At 52.4% G+C, this 24,538-nt stretch overlaps 1 protein-coding gene across 1 annotated transcript in view; it reads left to right on the top strand.

The window, feature by feature from the left end:
* The window catches only part of nrip1a (nuclear receptor interacting protein 1a), a 93,088-nt gene extending 75,098 nt beyond the window's left edge, over positions 1-17,990 (top strand). The window contains 3 exon segments of the mRNA XM_055645250.1: positions 8,845-9,017; positions 14,170-16,062; positions 16,065-17,990. Of these exon segments, the coding sequence (XP_055501225.1) occupies positions 14,613-16,062; positions 16,065-17,581 (2,967 nt within the window). The 5' untranslated portion in view covers positions 8,845-9,017; positions 14,170-14,612 and the 3' untranslated portion in view covers positions 17,582-17,990.
* Positions 17,991-24,538: the final 6,548 nt, after the last annotated feature.

Genomic DNA, 24,538 nt, shown 5'->3' with positions numbered 1-24,538 from the left:
TTGAACACCAAGTCCAAAGACAGGCACAAAAACGCTGGAGTGACTCAGTGGCTCAGGCAGCGTCTCAGGAGACAAGGAACAGGTGACGTTTCAGGTCGAGACCCTTCTTCAGACCAAGAGCTAGTGGGAGTAGAAGGTCACAGTTTAAGAATAAGGGCTCGGCCATTTAGGAATGAGGTGAGGAAAAACTTTTTCGCCCAGAGAGTTGTGAACCTGTGGACCTGTGCCGATTCATAGAAACATAGACAATAGGTGGAGGAGTAGAGGCCATTCGGCCCTTCGAGCCTGCACCATTCGCCATTCAATATGATCATGGCTGATCATCCAACTCAGTATCCTGTACCTGCCTTCTCTCCATACCCGCTGATCCCTTTAGCCACTGGATGTGTTCAAGAGAGAGTTAAGGGCCTGTCCCACGAGCTTGCGACTGCAAGCGGCGAGTGGGATCAAACCGGAAGCAGGGGCCACGCGGAGGTCGAATGAGTTACGTGAAGTTCGAGCGAAGTCCGCGGGAAGTTCGCGCGTGACGTACGGTGTCGAGATGCTGCGCACGCCCGTCGAGGCGGTGTGTACGGCCTCAATGCCGCTGCGGGCCGGCAGGCCGTTACCGGGCGGAATATTTGAACACGGTCAGTTTTTATACTGCAGAGGCTGGAAATCTGAAATAATCTTTGCACAGCCAATGTTTACAATGTGGACTTCTTACTGAGACAAAATGTGTAGGAAGGAACTGCAGATGCCGGTTTAAACCGAAGATAGACACAAAACGCTGGAGTAACTCAGCGTGACAGGCAGCATCTCTGGAGAGAAGGAATGGGTGATGTTTCAGGTCGAGACCCTTCTTCAGATTCGAAACGCCTCCCATTCCTTCTCTCCAGAGATGCTGCCTGTCCCGCTGAGTTACTCCCAACATTTTGTGTCTAAGAAAGAGTACAAGACTGAGAGACCTGGAGTGGTACAGCATGGACAACACAATCCACTCAGCCCAACTTGTCCACGTTGACCTAGATGAGTTCATATGTGATCGGAGCAGAATTAGGCCATTCGGCCCATCAAGTCTTCTCCGCCATTCAATCATGGCTGATCTCCTTCCTGCCTTCTCCCCGTAACCCCTGACACCCGTACTGATCGCAGGATGCCTTGGCTGGGGGGCCAGCACAATTCGGATACAAAGCGTTTCCACTAGTGGGAGAGTCTAGGACTATAGGTCACGGCCTCAGAATTAAAGGACGTCCTTTTAGGAAGGAGATGCGGAGGAATATTTTGGTCAGAGGGTGGTGAATCTGTGGAATTCTTTGCCACAGACGGCTGTGGAGGCCACAAGTCAGTGGATGTTTTTAAGGCAGAGGCAGGAGGCAGGAAGCATGTTCCCGATGTTGGGGGAGTCCAGAACCAGGGGCCACACAGTTTAAGAATAAGGGGTAAGCCTTTTAGAACGGGGACGAGGTAACACTTTTTCTCACAGAGAGTGGTGAGTCTGCGGAATTCTCTGCCTCAGAGGGCGGTGGAGGCCGGTTCTCTGTATACTTTCAAGAGATAGGGCTCTTAAAGATAGCGGAGTCAGGGGATATGGGGAGAAGGCAGGAACGGGGTACTGATTGGGGATGATCAGCCATGATCACATTGAATGGCGGTGCTGGCTCGAAGGACCGAATGGCCTCTACTCCTGCACCTGTTGTCTATTGTCCTGCACTTATTGTCTATAGTCAGAGATAGATAGATTCTTGATTAGTACGGGTGTCATAGGTTATGGGGAGAAGGCAGGAGAATGGGGGTGGGAAGGGAGAGATAGATCAGCCCTGATTGAACGACAGAGTAGACCTGATAGGCCGAACAGCCTAAATCTACTCCCATATGACCTCATGGCCCTGGTTATGCCACGCCGCCAGTAACTGCCTGTGGCGGTACAAGTAGCGTCGTTTATCGTGCCTGTTCGGCTGCGGTACGCGGTGAACCCCCCCCCCCCCCGGCCACTAGTGCCGTGCCTCGGGGAACACAGATCGCCAGACCTGCAGTCGTTGGTACCGTTCCAGCTGGAGTCCTCTCTCAGTCTCCATGAGAACGGTGTGGAACGCCCTGTAAGAACAACAAGCTGTAGATCCTGCCCTTCCAAAACAGGCTGGTCCGTGAGTTTAAAAAAAAAAAAACTTGTGCATCACGAGGGTCAACCGCTTGTGGCCACAGCCCTGGATGATAGGTACACATCTGTCATTGTGTAAGCCCAGGGCACTGTGCTAAACCGGGACAAGTCTGTACAACTCCCCGCTCAGTATGTGGGCCTGTCAGCCATTATGCATTGTTCTTTAATTTATAGGCCACAGGAGGTGCCAGCATTTATTGTCCAGTTTAGAGATACGGGGCGGGAACAGGCCTTTCGACCCAACAGGCCCCATGCCGACCAGCCATCACCCCTCACACTAACACTAACTAACACTACCCGACACACACTGAGAGACAATTTTCAATTTCACCTACGTCAGTTAATCTACAAACCTGCATGTTTTTGGAGTGTGGGAGGAAACCGGAGCACCCGGGAGGAAGGGGGGAGGGGAACCCAATCAGGTCAAACGGGGAGAACGTACAAACTCCGTACAGACAGCACCCGTCGAACCCGAGTCTCCGGCGTTGCGTTCGCTGGAAGGCAGTAACTCGTGCCGTGATTGTATTCGCGTCTGGTGTCGTCTGATCTGAGGCAGGCACAACATGCTGGAGTAACTCAGCGGGTCAGACAGCATCTCTGGAGAGAAGGAATGGGTGACATTTCGGGCCGAGACTCTCCTTAAGACTGTCTGGTCTGTTTGGATAGCATGTGCAACAAAGCCCTTCACTCTACCTTGGTGCACGTGGCAATAGTATACCTAAACCTTTAATGAGTACGCTTCCTCCGCCATGTACCATTACTTAACTCCACTGAAAGAAATTGCAGTGAACTGCTGACGTAGGCAAACCAACCTTCCTTCCACTTTGGCCATCTCCACCTCACGCTGGCTCGGCAAGGCCAGCAGCATCATCAAGGACCAGTCGCATCCCGGCCACTCCCTCTTCCCCCTCTCTCCCATCGGGCAAGAGGTACAGAAGTGTGAAAACGAACGCACACCTCCAGATTCAGGGGCAGTTTCTTCCCAGCTGTTATCAGGCAGCTGAACCATCCTACCACAACCAGAGAGCGGTCCTGAACTACTAACTACCTCATTGGTGACTCTCTGACTATCCTTGATCGGGCTTTGCTGGCTTTACCTTGCACTAAACGTTATTCCCTTATCATGTATCATTCTGAAGAAGGGTCTCGACCCGAAACGTCACCTATTCCTTCGCCCCATAGATGCTGCCTCACCCGCTGAGTTACTCCGGCATTTTTGTCTACCTTCGATTTTTCCAGCATCTGCAGTTCCTTCTGAAAATGTATCTGCACCGTGTAAACGGATCGATTGTAATCACGCATTATATTGTCTTTCCGCTGACTGGATAGCGCGCAACGAAAGATTTTCACTGTACCTCAGTACACGTGACAATAAACTAAACTGAATTAAGAGTCGGAGGAAAGGTCTCGACCTGAAACGTCACCCGTTCCTTCTCTCCAGAGATGTGACCTGTCCCACCGAGTTACTCCAGCATTTTGAGTCCGTCTTTGGTTGTGGTTAGTGTTGTGCTGGGTGGTTCAGGAGCCTGATTGTTGATGGGAAGAAGCTGTTTTTATGTTCATGTTCATAAACGATAGGGGCAGAAATAGGCCATTCGGTCAACTGCACCATGTAATCATGGCTGATCTATCTCTCCCTCTCAACCCCATTCTCCTGCCTGTTCCCCATAACACACTGGTTAGGGATAAAGGGCGTGTCCCACTTTCAATAGACAATAGACAATAGGTGCAGGAGCAGGCCATTCGGCCCTTCGAGCCAGCACCACCATTCAATATGATCATGGCTGATCATCCCCAATCACTACCACGACCTAATTCGCGACCTTTTTTTACTCGTGGGCATTTTTCAGCAGGCTAGAAAAACGCCCCGACCTACTTGATGCCACGAGTGCCTACGACCAGCATCACGGCCCGCCAACGACCTCCTATGATCTCTTGACGACCATGCTGTGAGTACGAGTCAAGGGCAAACTAGGTCGTGAAAGTGGGACAGGCCCTTAAGGGAAACAAGAGATATAGACGGTGATGTGGAGAGATAAAGAACAATGAATTAAAGGTTGTGCAAAAAGTAAAAATGACAAAGGAAATTGCCACAGAGCGCAGTGGCGGCCAAGTCAATGAATTCCACAGATTCACCACCCTCTGACTAAAGAAATTCCATATAACCATATAACAATTACAGCACGGAAACAGGCCATCTCGGCCCTACAAGGCCGTGCCGAACAACTTTTTTTTCCCTTAGTCCCACCTGCCTGCACTCATACCATAATCCTCCATTCCCTTCTCATCCATATGCCTATCCAATATCATTTATTTTTAAATGATACCAACGAACCTGCCTCCACCACTTCCACTGGAAGCTCATTCCACACCGCCACCACTCTCTGAGTAAAGAAGTTCCCCCTCATGTTACCCCTAAACTTCTGTCCCTTAATTCTGAAGTCATGTCCTCTTGTTTGAATCTTCCCTATTCTCAAAGGGAAAAGCTTGTCCACATCAACCCTGTCTATCCCTCTCATCATTTTAAAGACCTCTATCAAGTCCCCCCTTAACCTTCTGCGCTCCAGAGAATAAAGACCTAACTTATTCAACCTATCTCTGTAACTTAGTTGTTGAAACCCGGGCAACATTCTAGTAAATCTCCTCTGTACTCTCTCTATTTTGTTGACATTCCTGCTCATCTCCTTTCTCTAGGTTAGTCATTTTATTCTGAGGCTGTGCCCTCTAGTCCTAGACTCTCCCACTAGTGGAAACATCCTCTCCACATCCACTCGGTCCATCTATCTTTCCCTCTAGCCCCATTCTCCTGCCTTCTCCCCATAACTCTAAGAGTGAGAGCCATCTGCTGCTAAAATTGGTGCAGTCTGTCAGACAGTACTTTTTGTCTCTGTAACATCCAGATCCCTTTGCCCTTGCTCATCCAAGGTCCTGGTTATTGATTCACTAAAAGGAGTGGGATGCGAGGTCACGGCAGATCAGCTCTGTGAAGGTCAGCTGCTTGTGGTAGGTTTTGAAGTTGGCATTGGGAATTCAAAATAAATAGGATATTTATAATGTCTTGTGAGAAATGCAACGCAATGGAGATGGTGGTAGGAAGGAACTGATGATGCCGGTTTAAACCGAAGATAGACACAAAGAAGCTGGAGTTATATGCCCCTGTCCCACTTAGGAAACCTGAACGGAAACCTCTGGAGACTTTGCGCCCCACCCAAGGTTTCCGTGTGGTTCCCGGAGGTTTTTGTCAGTCTCCCTACCTGCTTCCACTACCTGCCACCTCCGGCAACCACCTGCAACCTCCGGGAACCGCATGGAAACCTTGGGTGGGGGCGCAAAGTCTCCAGAGGTTTCCGTTCAGGTTTCCTAAGTGGGACACGGGGCACAACTCAGCGGGACAGGCAGCATCTCTGGAGAGAAGGAATGGGTGACGTTTCGGGTCGAGACCCTTCTTCAGACTGAGACTCAGGGGAAAGGGGAAAGGAGAGATATAGACAGCGATGTACAGAAATATAGAACAAATGAATGAAAGATAGAGCCACACAGTGTGGGAACAGGCCCTTCGGCCCAACTTGCCCATACCGACCAACTTAGAATCCCAGAGGGGGAGCAGCGAGAGAGGATGTGTTGCAGAACCCTCGTTGAAGAGTGGAGGAGACCTTCATCAAAGTAGACGAACCTTGAGAAGATTTCACAGTGGAGCAGACGAGATGTGTCGGAAGGATGTCCCTGTGTATGCGTGCACTGGCCTCTTCTAATGCAGAGGCTGAACCTGCTATCCCTTATTGTCCTCCACTACAAACTGAGACGGTTGATACTGTAAGTTTGTAAGTGATAGGAGCAGAATTAGACCATTCAGCCCATCAAGTCTACTCCGCCATTCAATCAAGGCTGATTTATCTTTCCCCTCTCAACCCCATTCTGCTGCCTACTCCCCATCATCCCTGACACCCGTACTAATCAAGAATCTGTCTATCTCCGCCTTAAGAATATCCATTGACTTGGCCTCCACAGCCTTCTGTGCCAATGAATCCCACAGATTCACCACCCGCTGACTGAAGGGCACGGTGGCGCAGCGGTAGAGTTGCTGCCTTACAGCCCCTGCAGCACCGGAGACCCGGGTTCGATCCTGACTACGGGTACTGTCTGCACGGAGTTTGTACGTTCTCCCTGTGATCTGCGTGGGATTTCTCCGAGATCTTCGGTTTCTTCCCACACTCCAAAGACGTGCAGGTTTGTAGATTAATTGGCTTTGGTGATATTACAAATTGTCCCTAGTGTACGGGGTGATCGCTGGTCGGCAGGACCCGGTGCGCCGAGAGGCCTGTTTCCGCGCTGTATCTCTAAACTAAAAAAAAATAGTAGATCGCACTGAGGAGTGGCCACTTTTACGAAACGTCGCCCATTCCTTCTCTCCGGGGATGCTGCCTGCCCCTGTCTGAAGTCTGTAGAAGGATCTCGAACCGAAACGTCACCCATTCCTTCGCTCCGGAGATGCTGCCTGCCCCGCTGAGTTACTCCAGCATTTTGTGTCTTGTCTTCGCCGTTCCTTTGAAGTTGATTGTGCAGTTGAGGGTTGGGGGCAGTTGGGGAAAATTGGACGGAGAGATAGCCAAGAAGATCGCAACTGCAATTTGGATTGAGCACCGGGATTTGGGAAGGTTGCCAGGCAGATGGTGCAGAGGTGATGTACCAGAATACCCCCAGGCACGAGGAATGTATTTGGAGGTTGCAGGTGGCATAGTCTTCTCTCTGAAAGGAGATGGTTCAGGGGGTTGATGTAAAAATAAAATTCATGCTGTTTTAATTCCCTTGAGACGCCCGCGATAGTTGTTACAGCCAGTACGATGAGATAAGGGCCTGTCCCACTTGGCCGTCATTCGCACCTCATTTTACGCGTCATATGTAAAATAGGTCGACGCGTCATTACGCAAATCACGCGTCATCATGCCGTCTGGTGCGCGTGACGTCGTTAGAATAATCTGCGGCGCGCGGCGACACATGGTTACGCACGGTGACGTAACCATGCGCCGCCAAGCGACACACGTGAGACGTCGGGACGCCAGCGTGCGGCGCCAATGCGTCAGCGTGCGTACGCGATACGTCACGCAGGTGGCGCACGAGGATTTCGTGCAGCACGAAATCCTGGAGCGTGGCGCGATAGAGCACGCAACTCCACACTCCCCCACGCTTCTCAATACAATACCGTTTATTTGTCATTTGAACCTCACATGAAGTTCAAACGAAATTTGGTTTCTGCAGTCATACAACAAGAAATGAACCAAGACACACACCGACACAATGTACACAAACATCCATCACAGTGAATCTCCTCCTCACTGTGAAGGAAGGCAAAGTCTTGTCTCTCATGCGCCCGTTCCGCGCTACCCACACGCTATCCGTGCGTCACAACGCGATGACCACATTTTTGGAGGTCGCATAAATGGCGTGCAAATGACGGCCAAGTGGGACAGGCCCCTTAGAGGTACACTGGTGACCGTGGCATCACTTTAGAGGCAACCCGTTGACATATAACACGTCCCCATTATTAGGCGGCGCAGCGGCAGAGTTGCTGCCTCACAGCGCCAAAGCCCCGGGTCCCGCGTTTGATCCTGACTACGGGTGCTGTCTGTACGGAGATTGTACGATCTCCTCGTGACCTGCGTGGGGTTTTTCTGAGATCATCGGTTTCCGCCCACACTCTAAAGACGTACGAGTTTGTAAGTTAATTGGGTTGGCATCAGAATCAGATTTTATTCGCCAAGTATGTTTTGCAACATACGAGGAATTTCACTGGCCGGGTCAGTCATACAATTAAAAGCAACAGATTCAAAAATATATTTACCATCAACATCCACCACAGTGATTCCTACACATTCCTCACTGTGATGGAAGGCGAAATAAAGTTCAAGTCCTTCCTTTTGTTCTTCCTCGGTCATGGGCCTCGAGCCCCCGTTGACGGGACGATCTTGACTCCCGTAGCCGGTGGTGTTCGGGTCCTCCGCGTCGAGGCGTTCAGCCCCCGCATTGGGGGGGTTGTCAGCTCCCCCGCGCCGGGCGAACGAACCTCGCGACGGGGCTGGTCGAACCTTCTGCGGCGTTGGAGCTCCCGATTAGCCTCTCCCGAGACTGCGAGCCCTTGATGGTAAGTCCGAAGGCCACGGTGGGAGCGATCCCAGACAAGGGATCTGCTCCGATGTTAAGTCCGCGCCCCGCGGTGGGGCTCACTACAGTTCGAGGAGGCCTCCAGCTCCAGCAGTGGTACGCCGCTGGGCCCGGAGAATGGGATCCGAAAATTGATCACATCTCCGGGAAGTTAGGAACTTGAAAAAAAGTTTCCCCGTAATCCCCTCCCCCCTCCCCCCTTCCCCCACATAAAACAAACCGAAGTATATTAAAACAAACTTTTAACAAATGCTAAAAATAACACAAAGATTAAAAAACGAACAGACTGCAGGCAGGGCTGCCATCTCCCCAGTGGTCAAAAGTAAAATTGTAACTCGTGTTAATGTGCGGGGATCGCTGGTCGGCGCGGATTCGGTGGGCTGAAGGGACTGTTTCCACGCTGTATCTCTAAACTAAACTGAACTATCCATGTTCTCCAGAGATGCTGCCTGACCCGCTGAGTTACTCCAGCGCTCTGTGTTTGTTTGGGTGCCAGGTTTCCGCGCGGTGTATGTAGTTATAATGTATTTATGTTTCTATTGAAGGGGAGACGCGGCTGAAGGTCGCTAGCCGCTGGTTTGCAGATCCGCCAGTCGCGCATCACAGGGGTGCAAGTCGGAAGCATGTGGACACTGGCGTGGCGACCCAGGGTGGAACCTTGACGTCCTCCGTTTCAACGTTTAAGTTTTAAACCCAGCTGTAAAGTTACGATACAACTGTAAGTAAACAAAATCAGACAATGCGCAAACTTCCTCCTGTTTAAACTTTGACCTTCGGTAAACAATAGACAATAGGTGCAGGAGTAGGCCATTCGGCCCTTCGAGCCAGCACCGCCATTCAATGTGATCATCCACAGGATCAGTACCCCGTTCCTGCCTTCTCCCCATATCCCCTGACTCCGCTATTTTTAAGAGCCCTATCTAGCTCTCTCTTGAAAGTATCCAGAGAACCGGCCTCCACTGCCCTCTGAGGCAGAGAAGTTTAGTAGAAGTTTCTGCAAGAAATTGGAAGTGTTTTTTTCTGCCCTTCAGTTGACTGCAGTGAGTGAGTTTCCTGTTGTATTGTTCCCTGGGGTCAGCAGTCAACCTTGCAGCATGAAGGAGATTGTGCAGCCCCCTGAACTGTTTGGAAGTACATTACGTGACTTGGCGCAGCCTCACTGCCTCACTGCGCTGGAGACCCGGGTTCGATCCCAACTACGGGCGCTTGTCTTGTACGGAGTTTCTACCCGACCTGCGTGGGTTTTGCTCCGAGATCTTCGGTTTCCTCCCGCATTCCAAAGTCATATAGATTTGTAGGTTAATTGGCTTGATGTAAATGTGTAAAAATGTCCATGTGCGGGGGTCACTGGTCGGTGCGGACTCAATGGGCCGAAGGGCCTGTTTCCCCGCTGTACCGCTAAACTAAGCGAAACTAGATGACTGAGGTGTGAGGTGGAAAGAAATGTTATCAGGCGCATCATAGAGTTACACAGCATGGAACCAGGCCCTTCGGCCCAACTCATCCATGCTGACCAAGCTGCCCCATCTAAGTCAGTCCCATTTGACTGCGTCCGGCCCATATCCCACAAAACCTTTCCTATCCATGTACCTGTCCAAATTTGAGGGGGGATCTTATAGAAACTTAGGACAGGCTAGATGCAGGAAGATTGTTCCCGATGTTGGGGAAGTCCAGGACAAAGGGTCACAGTTTAAGGATAAGGGGGAAATCCTTTAGGACCGAGATGAGAAAAAGATTTTTCATACAGAGAGTGGTGAATCTGTGGAATTATCTGCCACAGAAGGTAGTTGAGGCCAGTTCATTGGCTATATTTAAGAGGGAGTTAGATGTGGCCCTTGTGGCTAAAGGGATCAGAGGGTGTGGAGAGAAGGCAGGTACAGGATACTGAGTTGGATGATCAGCCATGATCATATTGAATGGCGGGGCAGGCTCGAAGGGCCGAATGGCCTACTCCTGCACCTATTGTCTATGTTTCTATAATTCTGGCATCAAGTTTGAGGAGACACATGACAATGAACAAAACCAAACTAAGGGGTATGAGATTTTTCTCAATTGATTTACGGGATGTGGGGAGGATGTTTCCACTAATGGGGTAGTCCAGGACCAGAGGTCACAGCCTCAAAATTAAAGGACATTCTCTTCGGAAGGAGATGAGGAGAAATTTCTTTAGTCAGAGGGTGGTGAACCTGTGGAATTCTTTGCTACAGACGGCTGTGGAGGCCTGGTCAGTGGATATTTTTTATGGCAGAGATAGATAGATTCTTGATTGGTACGGGTGTCAGAGGTTACGGGGCGAAGGCAGGAGAATGAGGTTAGGAGAGTGAGATAGATCAGCCATGATTGAATGGCAGAGTAGACTTATAACCATATAACAATTACAGCACGGAAACAGGCCATCTCGGCCCTACAAGTCCATGCCGAACACTTTTTTTCCCCTTAGTCCCACCTGCCTGCACTCAGACCATAACCCTCCATTCCCTTCTCATCCATATACCTATCCAATTTATTGTTAAATGATAAAATCGAACCTGCCTCCACCACTTCCACTGGAAGCTCATTCCACACCGCTACCACTCTCTGAGTAAAGAAGTTCCCCCTCATGTTACCCCTAAACTTCTGTCCCTTAATTCTCAAGTCTTGTCCTCTTGTTTGAATCTTCCCTACTCTCAATGGGAAAAGCTTATCCACGTCAACTCTGTCTATCCCTCTCATAATTTTAAAGACCTCTATCAAGTCCCCCCTTAACCTTCTGCGCTCCAAAGAATAAACCATATAACAATTACAGCACGGAAACAGGCCATCTCGGCCCTACAAGTCCATGCCGAACAACTTTTTTTTCCCTTAGTCCCACCTGCCTGCACTCATACCATAACCCTCCATTCCCTTCTCATCCATATACCTATCCAATTTATTTTTAAATGATACCAATGAACCTGCCTCCACCACTTCCACTGGAAACTCATTCCACACCGCTACCACTCTCTGAGTAAAGAAGTTCCCCCTCATGTTGCCCCTAAACTTCTGTCCCTTAATTCTGAAGTCTTGTCCTCTTGTTTGAATCTTCCCTACTCTCAGTGGGAAAAGCTTATCCACGTCAACTCTGTCTATCCCTCTCATCATTTTAAAGACCTCTATCAAGTCCCCGCTTAACCTTCTGCGCTCCAAAGAATAAAGACCTAACTTAGACTTGATGGGCTGAATGGCCTAATTCTACTCCTATCTCTTATGAAATATATGGATTGTCAGCATTTATAGTACATACCCGGCTGCCTTTGACTTGGTGATTAGACAGACAGACGGTTAAAGTTTGTGTGAATCCAGAAGCCTGTACAGGCCCGATTGAGTGAGGTCTGGCCATTTTCTCTCCTTGCTGGACTTTCGTGAACAATCCAATAATCTCATGGTCAAAATACTGATTTTCTTCAGTACAGATTCATTAAAGATCATCAAACTTTATTCCCCGGCTGCAGGAGTGGGATTTAAAGTTATAAATATCGATTACCAGTCCAGACTTCTGCATGGGCAACATGGTGGCGCAGCGGTAGAGTTGCGGCCTCACAGCGCCAGAGACCCGGGTTCGATCCTGACTACGGGTGTACGCAGTTTGTACCTTCTCCCCGTGACCGCATGGGTTTTCTCCGGGTGATCCGGTTTCCTCCCACGCTCCAAAGACCTACGTGCCATAGAGGGAGTGCAGAGACGGTTCACCAGACTGATTCCTGGGATGTCAGGACTGTCTTATGAAGAAAGCCTGGATAGACTTGGTTTATACTCTCTCCGGTTTCCTTACCCACGCTCCAGGGGTTGGACGACGGGGGAAATCGGCTATGAGGAGGCTTTTTTCTGAGTGGTGAATTGGAACTCTCTGCCACAGAGGGTAGTTGAGGCCAGTTCATTGGCTATATTTAAGAGGGAGTTAGATGGGTTGCATCTCCAAACCAAAACAACTCCTAAACTAGCACAAGGTTAATTCCCGGGATGGCGGGACTGTCATATGCTGAGAGAATGGATCGGCTGGGCTTGCTTGTACATGTTTCTATGTTTCTATGGGTTGGTCGGTTATTTGGCTTCTGTAGAAGGATGAGGGGCAAATCTTATTGAAACATGTAAGATTATTAAGGGTTGGGACACGCTAGAGGCAGGAAACGTGTTCCCGATGTTGGGGGAGTCCAGAACCAGGGGCCACACACTTTAAGAATAAGGGGTAAGCCATTTCGAACGGAGACGAGGAAACACTTTTTCTCACAGAGAGTTGTGTGTCTGTGGAATTCTCTGCCTCAGAGGACGGTGGAGGCCGGTTCTCTGGTTACTTTCAAGAGAGAGTTAGATAGATAGAGCTCTTAAAGATAGCGGAGTCAGGGGATATGGGGTGCAGGCAGGAACGGGGCACTGATTGGCGATGATCAGCCATGATCACATTGAATGGTGGTGCTGGCTCGAAGGGCCGAATGGCCTACTCCTGCACCTATTGTCTGTTGTCTAAAAAAAACCAAAGTCCTCGGTGCAACCAAGATGATCCATCGTTCATAGTTAGTGCTTTGTGGTGTTCAAGAGCCTGGTGGTTGTCGGAAATTTGAAGAAGACACCTGACCTGAAACATAGAAAATGGGTGTTGGAGTAGGCCATTCGGCCCTTCGAACCAGCACCGCCGTTCAATATGATCATGGCTAATCATCCAAACTCAGTACCCTTTTTCTGCTTTTCCCCCCATATCCCTGGACTCCATTAGCCCTAAGGGCTAAATCTAACTCTCTTGAAAACATCCAGTGAATCGGCCTCCACTGCTTTCTGTGGCAGAGAATGCCACAGATTCACAACTCTCTGGGTGAGAAGCTTTTTCCTCATCTCAGTCCTAAATGGCCGACCCCTTATTCTTAAACTGTGACCCCTGGTTCTGGACTTGAGTATAGGAGCAGGGAGGTTCTACTGCAGTTGTACAGGGTCTTGGTGAGACCACACCTGGAGTATTGCGTACAGTTTTGGTCTCCAAATCTGAGGAAGGACATTATTGCCATAGAGGGAGTGCAGAGAAGGTTCACCAGACTGATTCCTGGGATGTCAGGACTGTCTTATGAAGAAAGACTGGATAGACTTGGTTTATACTCTCTAGAATTTAGGAGATTGAGAGGGGATCTTTTAGAAACTTACAAAATTCTTAAGGGGTTGGACAGGCTAGATGCAGGAAAATTGCTCCCGATGTTGGGGAAGTCTAGGACAAGGGGTCACAGCTTAAGGATAAGGGGGAAATCCTTTAAAACCGAGATGAGAAGAACTTTTTTCACATAGAGAGTGGTGAATCTCTGGAACTCTCTGCCACAGAGGGTAGTCGAGGCCAGTTCATTGGTTATATTTAAGAGGGAGTTAGATGTGGCCCTTGTGGCTAAGGGGATCAGAGGGTATGGAGAAAAGGCAGGTACGGGATACTGAGTTGGATGATCAGCCATGATCATATTGAATGGCGGTGCAGGCTCGAAGGGCCGAATGGCCTACTCCTGCACCTAATTTCTATGTTTCTATGGACATTTTTTCCTGCATCTGGCCTGTCCAATCCTTTAAGAATTTCAAGAGAGAGTTAGATTTGGCCTACTCTTGCACCTATTTTCTATGTTTCTGTAAGAACCCTCTCATCCTTCTCAATTCCAGTGAATACAAGCCCAGTCAACCTATTCTCGCAGCGTGTGTCAGTCCCGCCATCCCGGGAATTAACCTGGTAAACCTACGCTGCACTCCTTCAATAGCAAGAATGTCCCTCGTCAAATTAGGAGACCGAAACTGCACACAATAGTCCATGTGCGGGGCACGGCTCAAAAGCATTTCACTACACGTGGCAATGAACTACTGACTAACGGCCCTTTCTGCTTACATCACAGGTGGAGGTTGCCCGACGCTAGGACGCGGAGAAGTCCCGTGGATCTTCGGATGTCTCGGGAGGGACCACAAATGGACGTGCCCTCGCTTGCCCGGGTTTGGCAGCTGGCTGGATATCGTGGGGCAAGCAGGGAGCAGCGGGCCGAAGGGCCCACCGCCGCCGCGACCTCGTAACGAGCAGGGATAGCAGGAGGTGTGGAAAGGAAAGTTTGGCCTCGTGTTTCACGCTAGCTCCGGGGGGGATGGAGCCTTGGAAAGTCACCTCAACCTCCCCGCCCTTGCCCAACGAGACCAAGACCTCAGTGACCATGGACCCAGACAAGAGGTCACCCAGAAAGTGATCGGACAAGCCTACACGATATCGGCTGGGGCTGTGTCCGTTGACTCTTCCGTTGAGTTTTATTTTAATTTCAGAGAGGGGGCTTTTTCCGTGTGTCCTTTGAACATGACCCATGGTGAAGACCTATCCTCTGACATGCACCAGGATTCCGTTGTGTTAACGTACCTCGAAAGCGTCCTGATGCGCCGCGCGGCCGCGGCCAATGCCGGGGCCCCGGCCGACAAGAGCGACTGCGACGGGCGGGCCCGCGCCGGGAGTGAGGCCGAGGGGACGGCCCCTTCCTCCGCCGCCACCGCCGCCCCGGCCAGGGCCCCCCCCCCACCGGCCCCCTCCCCAAGGAGCGTCCCGGCGCCGAACCTGAAGAAAGCCCGGCTTCTGCAGAGCGAGGACTGGCACGGCGGCGCCCACAAGCGCAGGAGGGTGAGCGACCCTGAGCCAGCCCTGCAGCCCACCCACAGCACGCTGCTGGCCTCCCTGCTCCAGTCGTTCAGCTCCAGCCTGCAGGGGCGGGGCGTGGCGCCGACCCCGGAGAGCCCGACACCCTCGCCCGAGCAAGGGGGCGACGAGACGGGAGGTTGCGGGAGGCCCGGGGCTCTGCTGGACGCCCGGGGAGGAGGGGAGAGGTCCCGGTCCGGCAGTCGAAACAACTCGCCAGCCGCCGGCCCCCACTCCCCGCGACTGTCTTGCTCGGCGCGCCTGAAGGCGGTGGCCAGCATGGTTGGCAAAGGGACGTTGCCAGCGCCAGGGCCCGGGGCTCCGAGCTCGCCCAAACCCAGCGCCGCCTGCAGCCAACTGGCCCTCCTCCTCTCCAGCGACTGCCAGCTCCAGCAATACTCCCGGGCACGGACGCTGGCCCCGTCGGCGAGCCAGCGGCTGGCCGCCATCGCTTGCAAGAAGCAGGTCGGGGCGGCCCAGGGCAAGGCGGTCACCCCTCCCCGGGAGCGGTGCCAGCGCTCGCCGGCTTCGCCCGCCTCTGCCGTGGGCACCGTGGCCGGCGGCGGCGTTGGTGGTGGCGGCGGCGGCAGCAGCTTGCTCATGCACCTACTCAACTCGCCCAAGCTCCCGGCCACCAATGGCCACATGTGGGGGCCACAGGGCCAAGGGGGACCCTCTCCCAGGCGCCGCCCGCTGAAGGAGGAAGGGGAGGTGGGAGGGGGAGTCAACGGGGCTAGGGGCCCATCCCCCCGTTCCACCTGCACCCCGATGGACCTGTCCACCAAACCCCGGGCCTGCGACCCAACCACCCTGCACCCCGGTAGCCTGGAGCAGATGACCGAGTCCCTTCTCTTCAGCTGGAACCCCAAGGTGCCTGGGCTCCGGGTCCCCGTGGCCAAGGTGGAGCAGGAGGAGGAGAGTGGTCCCGAGACCAAGAGCCACCACAAGGTCACCTTGCTCCAGCTGCTACTGGGACACCCGGACGGGACCCAGGGGGATAGTACACCCGAGCCCAGCGGGGAAGCCCCCCGGCCAGCCACCTTGGCCAGGCGCCCCGCCCTCACGGAGCCTTTCCCCACCCCCGCCCCCGTGGCCGAGACCAACCCGGCCCGCAAGCCCCCCGCTCCCCCCACGCTGCCCGCCGCCCCCAACTCTTCCCCAACCCGGGGGAACCCCTAAGGAAGTCCCGGCCCCCGCAAGGCCCGGCCCCGGAGCCGGCCAAAGCCCGGCACTTGGTGGTGGAGCAGCCCCCCGCCCCCCCCCCCTACACCAAGCAGGTCTTCCCCACCCCGCCGGCCGGCCCCAGCACTCCGGCCACGGACAGCCGCCTCTCCAACTTCTCCTTCAGCGCCAGCAAGCTCCTCCACGACCTGGCCCGCACCGGCACCCTCAAGTCCCCAGACCCTTCGCAGATGGAGGCCGAGGCCCGGCTCTCCGGCCCGTGTCCGTGCCCGTGCCCGCTGGAGGCCAAGGACTCGGTGGGCTTCCCTCAGAGTGGGCCGGAGCGGGCGGGAGGCCCTGACTTGGCCCAGCTCCTGGAGAGGCGCAGCGTCCTGCAGCTGCTGCTCCGCCACCCGGAGAAGGAGCAGGCCCAGCCGGCGGCCCAGGGCAGGCGGGGTGGGCCTTACGCCCAGACCATCGCCGAGGTCAAAGTCAAAATTGAGCCCGTGGACGAAGACTGCGACGCCTTCCCCAACGCCAAGTGCCTGCGGGAGACGGTCAAGTTGGAGGTGGAGTCTCCCGGCCCTCCTTCGCCCCCAGCCCACTCGGCCCACAGGGGTGGAGGTGTCCTCAGTCAGCTCCTGCTGCGCCACAGCGCCAGTCCATCCGAGGCCTACCTCTCCGGCGCTGTGGAGAGCCCGCCTGCCCCGTCCCACCACCCGTGCCCCATGACCAGGATACGGCACCTGCTCCCCGCTTCCCCGCCCGAGCGCCGGGACGTCCAGAAGAAACCGGGCCGCACGCTCAACGGCCACTCCTTCTGCCCCAACGGGATGTCCGAGCCGTCGGCCGTGGCCGGGAGCAACGGTACCGGCAGGGACCCGGAGCCGCAGCCGGATCACCGCGGTTATCTCAAGGACGCGCCGGGTTTCAACGTCCTGAAGCAGCTGCTGCTGTCGGAGAACGGCATTAAGGTCTTGTCCCAGCACCGGGGCCTGCAGAACGGTGTGCCGGCACGGGAATCGAACCACCAACACCATCACCACCAACACCACCACCACCCCAAGCCGCCGGCCCCCGGACAGTTTTACGAGGTGAAAATGGGCGGGAAGGAGAGCCCGGTGAGCGTGGAGCTGGCCAGGTACCCGGGGTCCGCCCGTCTCCCGCAGCCACAGAGGTCGGCCGGACTCCACCACGAGCCCCCCTGGCTGACCAAGGCCAACCCCATCCTGTACTACATGCTGCAGCGGAGCGGAGGGGAAGCCCAGGCCTTCGGTCTCGGCGAGGAGACTGCAGCCGGCAAAGAGAGGAGGGGGCAGCTACTCCGCGCCGAAGCACAGGGCCGTGCCGGGCCGGGCTGGGTGAAGCAGGAGCCCGAGGAATCGTTGGCCTGCTTCAGGCCCCACCCGGGACAACCTCCCCTCACCCCGGGTCAAATCCTGGAGAAAGTGGCCGCCATCAAACGGGAGCCCGACTGAAGCGAGAGAGAGAGACGGCAAGAACGTTAAATACAAAACCAGACACGCAGGCAAGAAGACAATCTTGTTATCAGGACCAGGTGTTGTGCAATATCCATCCAGGTCATCTAACAAGAGGGCAAATGCCGCATATATGTATCATATATTGAGAGGTTCATTTATATAATACGTATATCAGCACCAGCACACACTTCACTGGGTGGTGTGCCCGCGATTGGGACTTGCATCTGTTGGCAGGAATGTCAAAATATTGGGATCTACCCATTTTTATATTATAATTTTATATATAGACAGATATATATTATGCGTGCACGCACACATACACTCGCACACACACACACAGCACATACACACAGATACACACACACACACATACACACGCACACACACACACGCACACACACACAGACACACACACACACATGCACACATACACACACATGCACATGCACACAGACACACGCACACACACAGACACACTCGCACACACACACACACACACACATGCACACACACACACACATGCACACATACACACAGATACGCACACACACACACACACACATGCACACATACACACACGCACACACACAGACACACGCACATGCACACACACACACACACATGCACACATACACACACGCACATGCACACAGACACACGCACATACACAGACACACACAGACGCGCACACACACACACATACACACACACAGATGCACACACACATGCACACACACACACACGCACATGCACACACACACACGCACACACGCACATACACAGACACACACAGACACAGATGCACACACACACACAGGTTCACACACATAGACACACACGCTCACAAACACGTGCACACACACGCTCACACACACGCACGCACGCGCACACACACACACGCAAACGCACACACACACACACACACAGACACACACATACAGACACACACACACATGGACACGCACATCCTCACGCACACACACATACAGACACACACACACATGGACACGCACACCCTCACGCACACACACATACAGACACACACACACACATGGACACGCACACACACAGACACACACACATGCACGCGCGCACACACACTGTTGCTACAAGATGGATGAAACTGTTTGCCATCTGTATCAGATAGCATGGGGATCACGTGGGCTAAAGCAATGGCCCCAGTGCCGGGAGAGAGGCCTTGTTGGAAAGGTCACTGGTTCACCAAGGAACCCCACTCCCGGGGGTCTCGGCTGGGGTCCGAACTCATTGTACTGGGCACCTCCTGCCCGGGCTGGGACCCTTGTAGTGGTATGGCCACCGCCTGTTCAAGGTGGCTCTTTCCTTCCCTTCCCCCCCCTTCCCCCATCTCCCCCTCCTCTCCCTTCCCCTCTCTTCTTCACACACTTCTCTCTTGAAGTCTCCCGTTTAGTGCAAGGGGTGCGGAGAGGGGAGGGCAAGTTGGTGTCTGGGGGGGGTCCCGTAACAAACAGGTTTTTAAAACAAAATTGTGTGTGTGTGTGTGTAGGCATGGGAATAGCAAGATTGCTTTGGAGTGGTCGGGGGGGGGGGGGGGGGGGGGGAGGGGGGGGGGGGGGGTGATGGAGTGTGGGGGGAGTTAGATGAAGGTGTTTTGCAGACCTCCCCCCCCCGTCCCATCCCATGGGTCATCCATTGGCATCTTGGTTGCAGGAGTTAACTGAATGCAAGAGCAGCTCTTTCATTTTTGGGGGAGGGGGGAGATTTTTTTTTTCAATGTTCTGAGTTTTTCTCATCACAAATTATTTCCAACCCCCCAACCCCCCCCCCCCCCCCCCCCAAACTGAATTCCACCATCTCTGTCTCTGTCTCTCTCTCTCTCTCTCTGTCTCTGTATCTCTCTCTCTCGCTCCCTCTCTCCCTCGCATAGTGAGAATTTGGAATCTTGTGAGAATCGCCCGGCTTGTAAATGTATATTGACCGTAAATTGAGTGTAAAAAAAAGTGCCCCTGAGGATGTTGAGGGGGGAGGGGGGGGGGGGGGGGGGGGGGGGGGGGGAGAAGATGCCTATTTTGTGTTGCATGCGTCTGCATTTGCAAGTGTTAAATATTGTATAGTTATATATGCCTATTTTGTCCAATCTATTGTTAAAGAAAACTATGGTTAAGAATCCTTCTAACTCTGCAGTCCGCATGAAAAAGCAACGCATGTGGAGTTCCTATGCACAAAAAAATGTGATGTGTTTATTATAAAAAAAAACAGTACGAGGAGAGGAAAAAAAAGAGCATTTAATGTCTTATTGATAATAATTTTAATGAAGTGATCGGCCTGTTCATGTGTTGGAGTGCGCTTCTCATTCTAGACAGGGCTAGCTGAAAGATGGAACATTTTTTTTCAAAAGAAAAATTTGTAACCAATTTTTTTTTTATTTCCAAAATCTTCCTTGCTATCCTGGAACCCGTTCTGGGAATTGGACCGGGGTATATATTTATTTATGTGTCTCCTTTATGCCTTTTACTTTGGGAAACAGAATTGTGATCTGTGTGTAGCTGTTCCCCTTGGGGGGGGATGCCCGTCCTGATAAGTCGTCCATCGCAACTCTCTCTCCCCCCCCCCCCCCCCCCCCCCCCACCCCCCCCCCCTCCGCGCTTTCTCCCATCCTTGGGTTTCCTGGTTCTCAATCCTACAAGGGAGAGGTGATCGGCATCGAAATGTGGTTTGCCCCCCTCCCCTCTTCCCCCTTTCCCACTCCCCCCACCCCCCCCCCCCCACCGAACCCAGACCGCGTTGATTGGGGTCTGTGTCCCCACCCCCAGTGTAGAAAAGCGAAGAGGGATAGATGGTAGATGGGGGGGGGAAGAGAAACATCTGCACGTCTTGGAGCTGAAAGCACTTGACCCAGGTTGACTGACCAGGCGCCCTCTCTGCGGCTCCAGGAATCAGCGACACGGAAGCATTGAGGAGTTAGTCCCTCGTTTAACCTCTGCCGTCAATTTCCCGACCATGGGTGGTAGCAGTTCCCATCTCCAGCGATTGGCTTGGCGGGGTCAAGATCTCCATTGAGCACTGACCGCTGGTTCAACTAATTTGTTGGTTCAACTACGCTGGGGGTCCCAAACGAGAGGAGCCTTAACTCGGACAACGAGGTCCTTCCTCCCCCTTGCAGTGGGCGACACTTCTACCATTTTCCAATCCCTTCCCGCAGTTTTCAAGTTGGGAACAAGGCGAGAAGTCGAGAGCATGAGAGCCATTCACCACTTTTTTAATTTAAGTTTTGGAATGAAAATTGATTTTCCTGTAAATATATGGATTTAAGTTGTTTTTTTTTTGTTCTGGAGAAAAATGCACCTGTAAACGATGAAAAGGTTTTTTTTTTTTTTTTTTAAAAAGAAGAGGTATTTCGATGCAATTAGCATTTTGGGTTTTATTTGAGAGGTTGCTCCTGATCTGATACACACCCTGAGACTGTACCAGTTTTTTTTTTGTACTCTACAAAAAATAAATAAACTTTGGAATGAGACGAGGCTGCCGCTGGATATCTTCACACATTTCCTTCATCTTCCTCTGGATCCGTTGCAAAGGGACTGAACGTTCACCGCAGGAGGTTCATAGGATACTTGTATTGTATTTTATTGTATTTTAATGGCCACACAGCCAGGCTGGACAACATTTGTTGTCAGTACAGCTCGGTACAGGTTCCAACATTTCATCAAACATTAAACATATAGCATAGATATACATACAAACAGACGCATTACATAATACATAAGGGCCATGCTTATTCTTATTCCTCACCGTACAGAGTTTAAAATGTTAATTGCAGTGGGAATGAAACTGTTTTTAAAGCGGTTTGTTTTTTAGGCAATTGTCCTGTAACGCCTCCCAGAGGACAGTAGCTGAAAGGCATAGTGAGTAGGATCAGAGATGATCTTGCGGGCTCTGTGTAATGTCCGTTTGTGGTAAAGTGATTCAAGGGATGGTAGGGGTAAGCCAATCATTTTAGATGCTCTGTTGATGATGCGCTGTAATTTCTTCCGGGAGAGTGAGTCGAGACTGCCGAACCAGACTGTGATGGATGAAGTGAGGATGCTTTCGACGATGGCTGTATAGAAGCGGAGCATGAGATGAGACCTTGCTCTGAACTTCCTGAGCTGTCGGAGATGGAAAAGTCTTTGCTGGGCTTTTCCATAGACAAGGACAGGCCCTTCGGCCCACAATGTCCATGCCGAAAGCGTGGCCCAGTTAAACTGATCTCGGCGGAGTTGCCGCCTCACAGCGCCAGAGACCCGGGTTCGATCCTGACTACCGGGTTCTGCCTGTACGGAGTTTGCGCCTTCTCCCCGTGACCGCGTGGGTTTTCTCCGGGCGCTCCGGGTCTCCTCCCACACGTGCAGGTGTGTACGTTAACTGGCCTTGGTAAATTGTTAAATTATCCCTAGTGTTAGGATAGTGCTCGTGTACGGGGCGATCGCTGGTCGGCACGGACTCGGGGGGCCGAAGGGCCTGTTTCCCACGCTGTGTCTCTAAAGCAAAGTACTAAAATTCTGTTTACTTTATTTATTGTTGTCATGTCTACCACGATACAGTGACAAGCTTTAGTCTGCGTGCCATCCAGTCGCAAGAAATTCAGATTAAAAAAAGTTCAAAGGTCTCAATTTGGCGTGGACAGGTTGTCAGGACCGCTCTCCAGTTGGTGAGAGGATGGCTGGGGGAAAAAGCTAGTCCCTGAATCTGGAGCTGTGCGTTTTCACACTCCTGTACCTCTTGCCAGAGGGGAGAAGAGGGAGTGACCAGGGGTGAGACTGGTCCTTGATTAAGGTGCAACAAGGAACTGCAGATGTACCAAAGATGGACACAAGAGTGCTGGAGTAACTCAGCAGGTCAGGCAGCATCTCTGGAGACGAGGGATGGTGACGTTCTGGGTCGGGACCATTCTTCAGCCTTGCCGACAGATCCAAAAGCTTCAAACACAACTGTTGTACCTTGCGCCACCTCCACTCCTGGCTGGGACTCACCATTGTTGTCGCCTGGTGTCGTAGGTGAATTCCATTAAAGCTAGTCCCTGGCAGTTGCCTAAAGGGCCTGTCCCACTTACGCGACCTTTATAGGCGACCGCTGGCACCCGTGATAGGTCGCCGAAACTTTCAACATGTTGAAAATTCAGCGGGGACCAGATAGACGCTACGACTCATTTGGGACGTCTCACGACCATACAACGGGGGGGGGGGGGTGAGGGGGGGGGGAACGTGTGGGAACGAGAACAAGGAGACAAGCGAACGGCAGGGTCACGCTACCGGAAATTAGTCTCAGCGCCCCCCCCCCCCCCCCCCCCCCCCCCCCCCCCCCCCGTTCTACCACAATAAGTTGCCCTTTTCGGACGAGGGCAAGGTTTCATTTGGGACACTCATCAGCTTGCACGTCATCTAAGTTTTAATCTATTTATGGACAATAGGTGCAGGAGTAGGCCATTCGGCCCTTCGAGCCAGCACTGCCATTCGCTATGATCATGGCTGATCATCCACAATCAGTACCCCGTTCCTGCCTTCTCCCCATATCCCCTGACTCCGCTATCATTAGGAGCACTATCTAACTCTCTCTTGAATGTATCCAGAGAACCGGCCTCCACTGCCTTCTGATGCAGAGAATTCCACAAATTCACAACTGTGTGAAAAAGTTTTTCCTCATCTCCGTTCTAAATGGCTTACCCCTGATTCTTAATCTGTGGCCCCTGGTTCTGGACTCCTTCAACATTGGGAACATGTTTCCTTCCTCTAGTGTGTCCAATCCCTTAATGATCTTATATGTTTCAATGAGATCTCCTCTCATCCTTCTAAACTCCAGTGTACACAAGCCCAGCCGCTCCATTCTCTCAGCATATGACAGTCCCGCCATCCCGGGGATTAACCTGGTGAACCTATGCTGCACTCCCTCAATAGCAAGAATGTCCTTCCTCAAATTTGGTGACCAAAACTGCTCACGATACTCCAGGTGCGTTATTCTTGCAAGTAACGACCCACTTTCTGCTTAACCTCCCCACTGCCGACCATTGTAAGTGTAGGCATCTCGAGAATGTGCCCATGCTCGCAGCATGGGGCGGCATCGATGCCTGCTGGCATCCTGGAGAACTTGGCACAGTCTCCTAGATCTTGGCAGCTGTGCCGCACATTCCGTACCAAATGTAACATCGACCTTCCCTCCGACCCCGACCCCTCCCGCGAAACATTATTCACCTCTGAGTCAGGGTAAAAATGAACTGCAGATAGACACAGTATATGCACAGTAACACAGGGTGTCAGGGGTCATGGGGTTAGGTGGGAAAGAGATGGTGGAGTAGACCTGATGGGCCGAATGGCCTAATTCTGCCCCTATTACTTAGAACTGCGGGTAAGGCAGCATCTCTGGAGAAACGTCACCCATTCCTTCTCTCCGGAGATGTTGCTTCACCCGCTGAGTTACTCCAGCATTTTGTGTCTATCGGGGCCTTCTTAACGCATGGGCACGCTGGGCAGTTGCTCAGGGCCCCACCATCATAGGGGCCCCATGCTAATCTATGTCTGGTAGAATGTTATTGTAGAACATGAAAACGGAGAAGAATATCGCAAGCGCATGACGGCATATTTGATTCGGCATGAAGAAACTGGAAGAGTAGGGGCCCCAGTGCACTGCTTTGCCCGGGGGCCCATAATGCTGTTAAGACTGCCCTGTTGTCTATCTTCAGTGTAAAGCAGCATCTGCAGTTCCTTGCTGGACAAGTGAACTGCTACTGTTTCCATGTCTTAGGAAGGAACTGCAGATGCTGGTTTGTACCAAAGATAGACACAAAAGCGCTGGAGTAGCTCAGCAGGTCAGGCAGCATCTCTGGAGAAAAGTGTTTAAGAGGGAACTGCAGATGCTGGAGAATCGAAGGTTACACAAAAAAGCTGGAGAAACTCAGCGGGTGCAGCAGCATCTATGGAGCGAAGGGAACTGCAGATGCTG

Source organism: Leucoraja erinacea, chromosome 13, assembly GCF_028641065.1.
Source record: "Leucoraja erinacea ecotype New England chromosome 13, Leri_hhj_1, whole genome shotgun sequence".
NCBI classification, from domain to species: domain Eukaryota; kingdom Metazoa; phylum Chordata; class Chondrichthyes; order Rajiformes; family Rajidae; genus Leucoraja; species Leucoraja erinaceus.
Note: the sequence above shows the minus strand (reverse complement) of the source record. Positions and strands in the feature narration are given on the sequence as shown.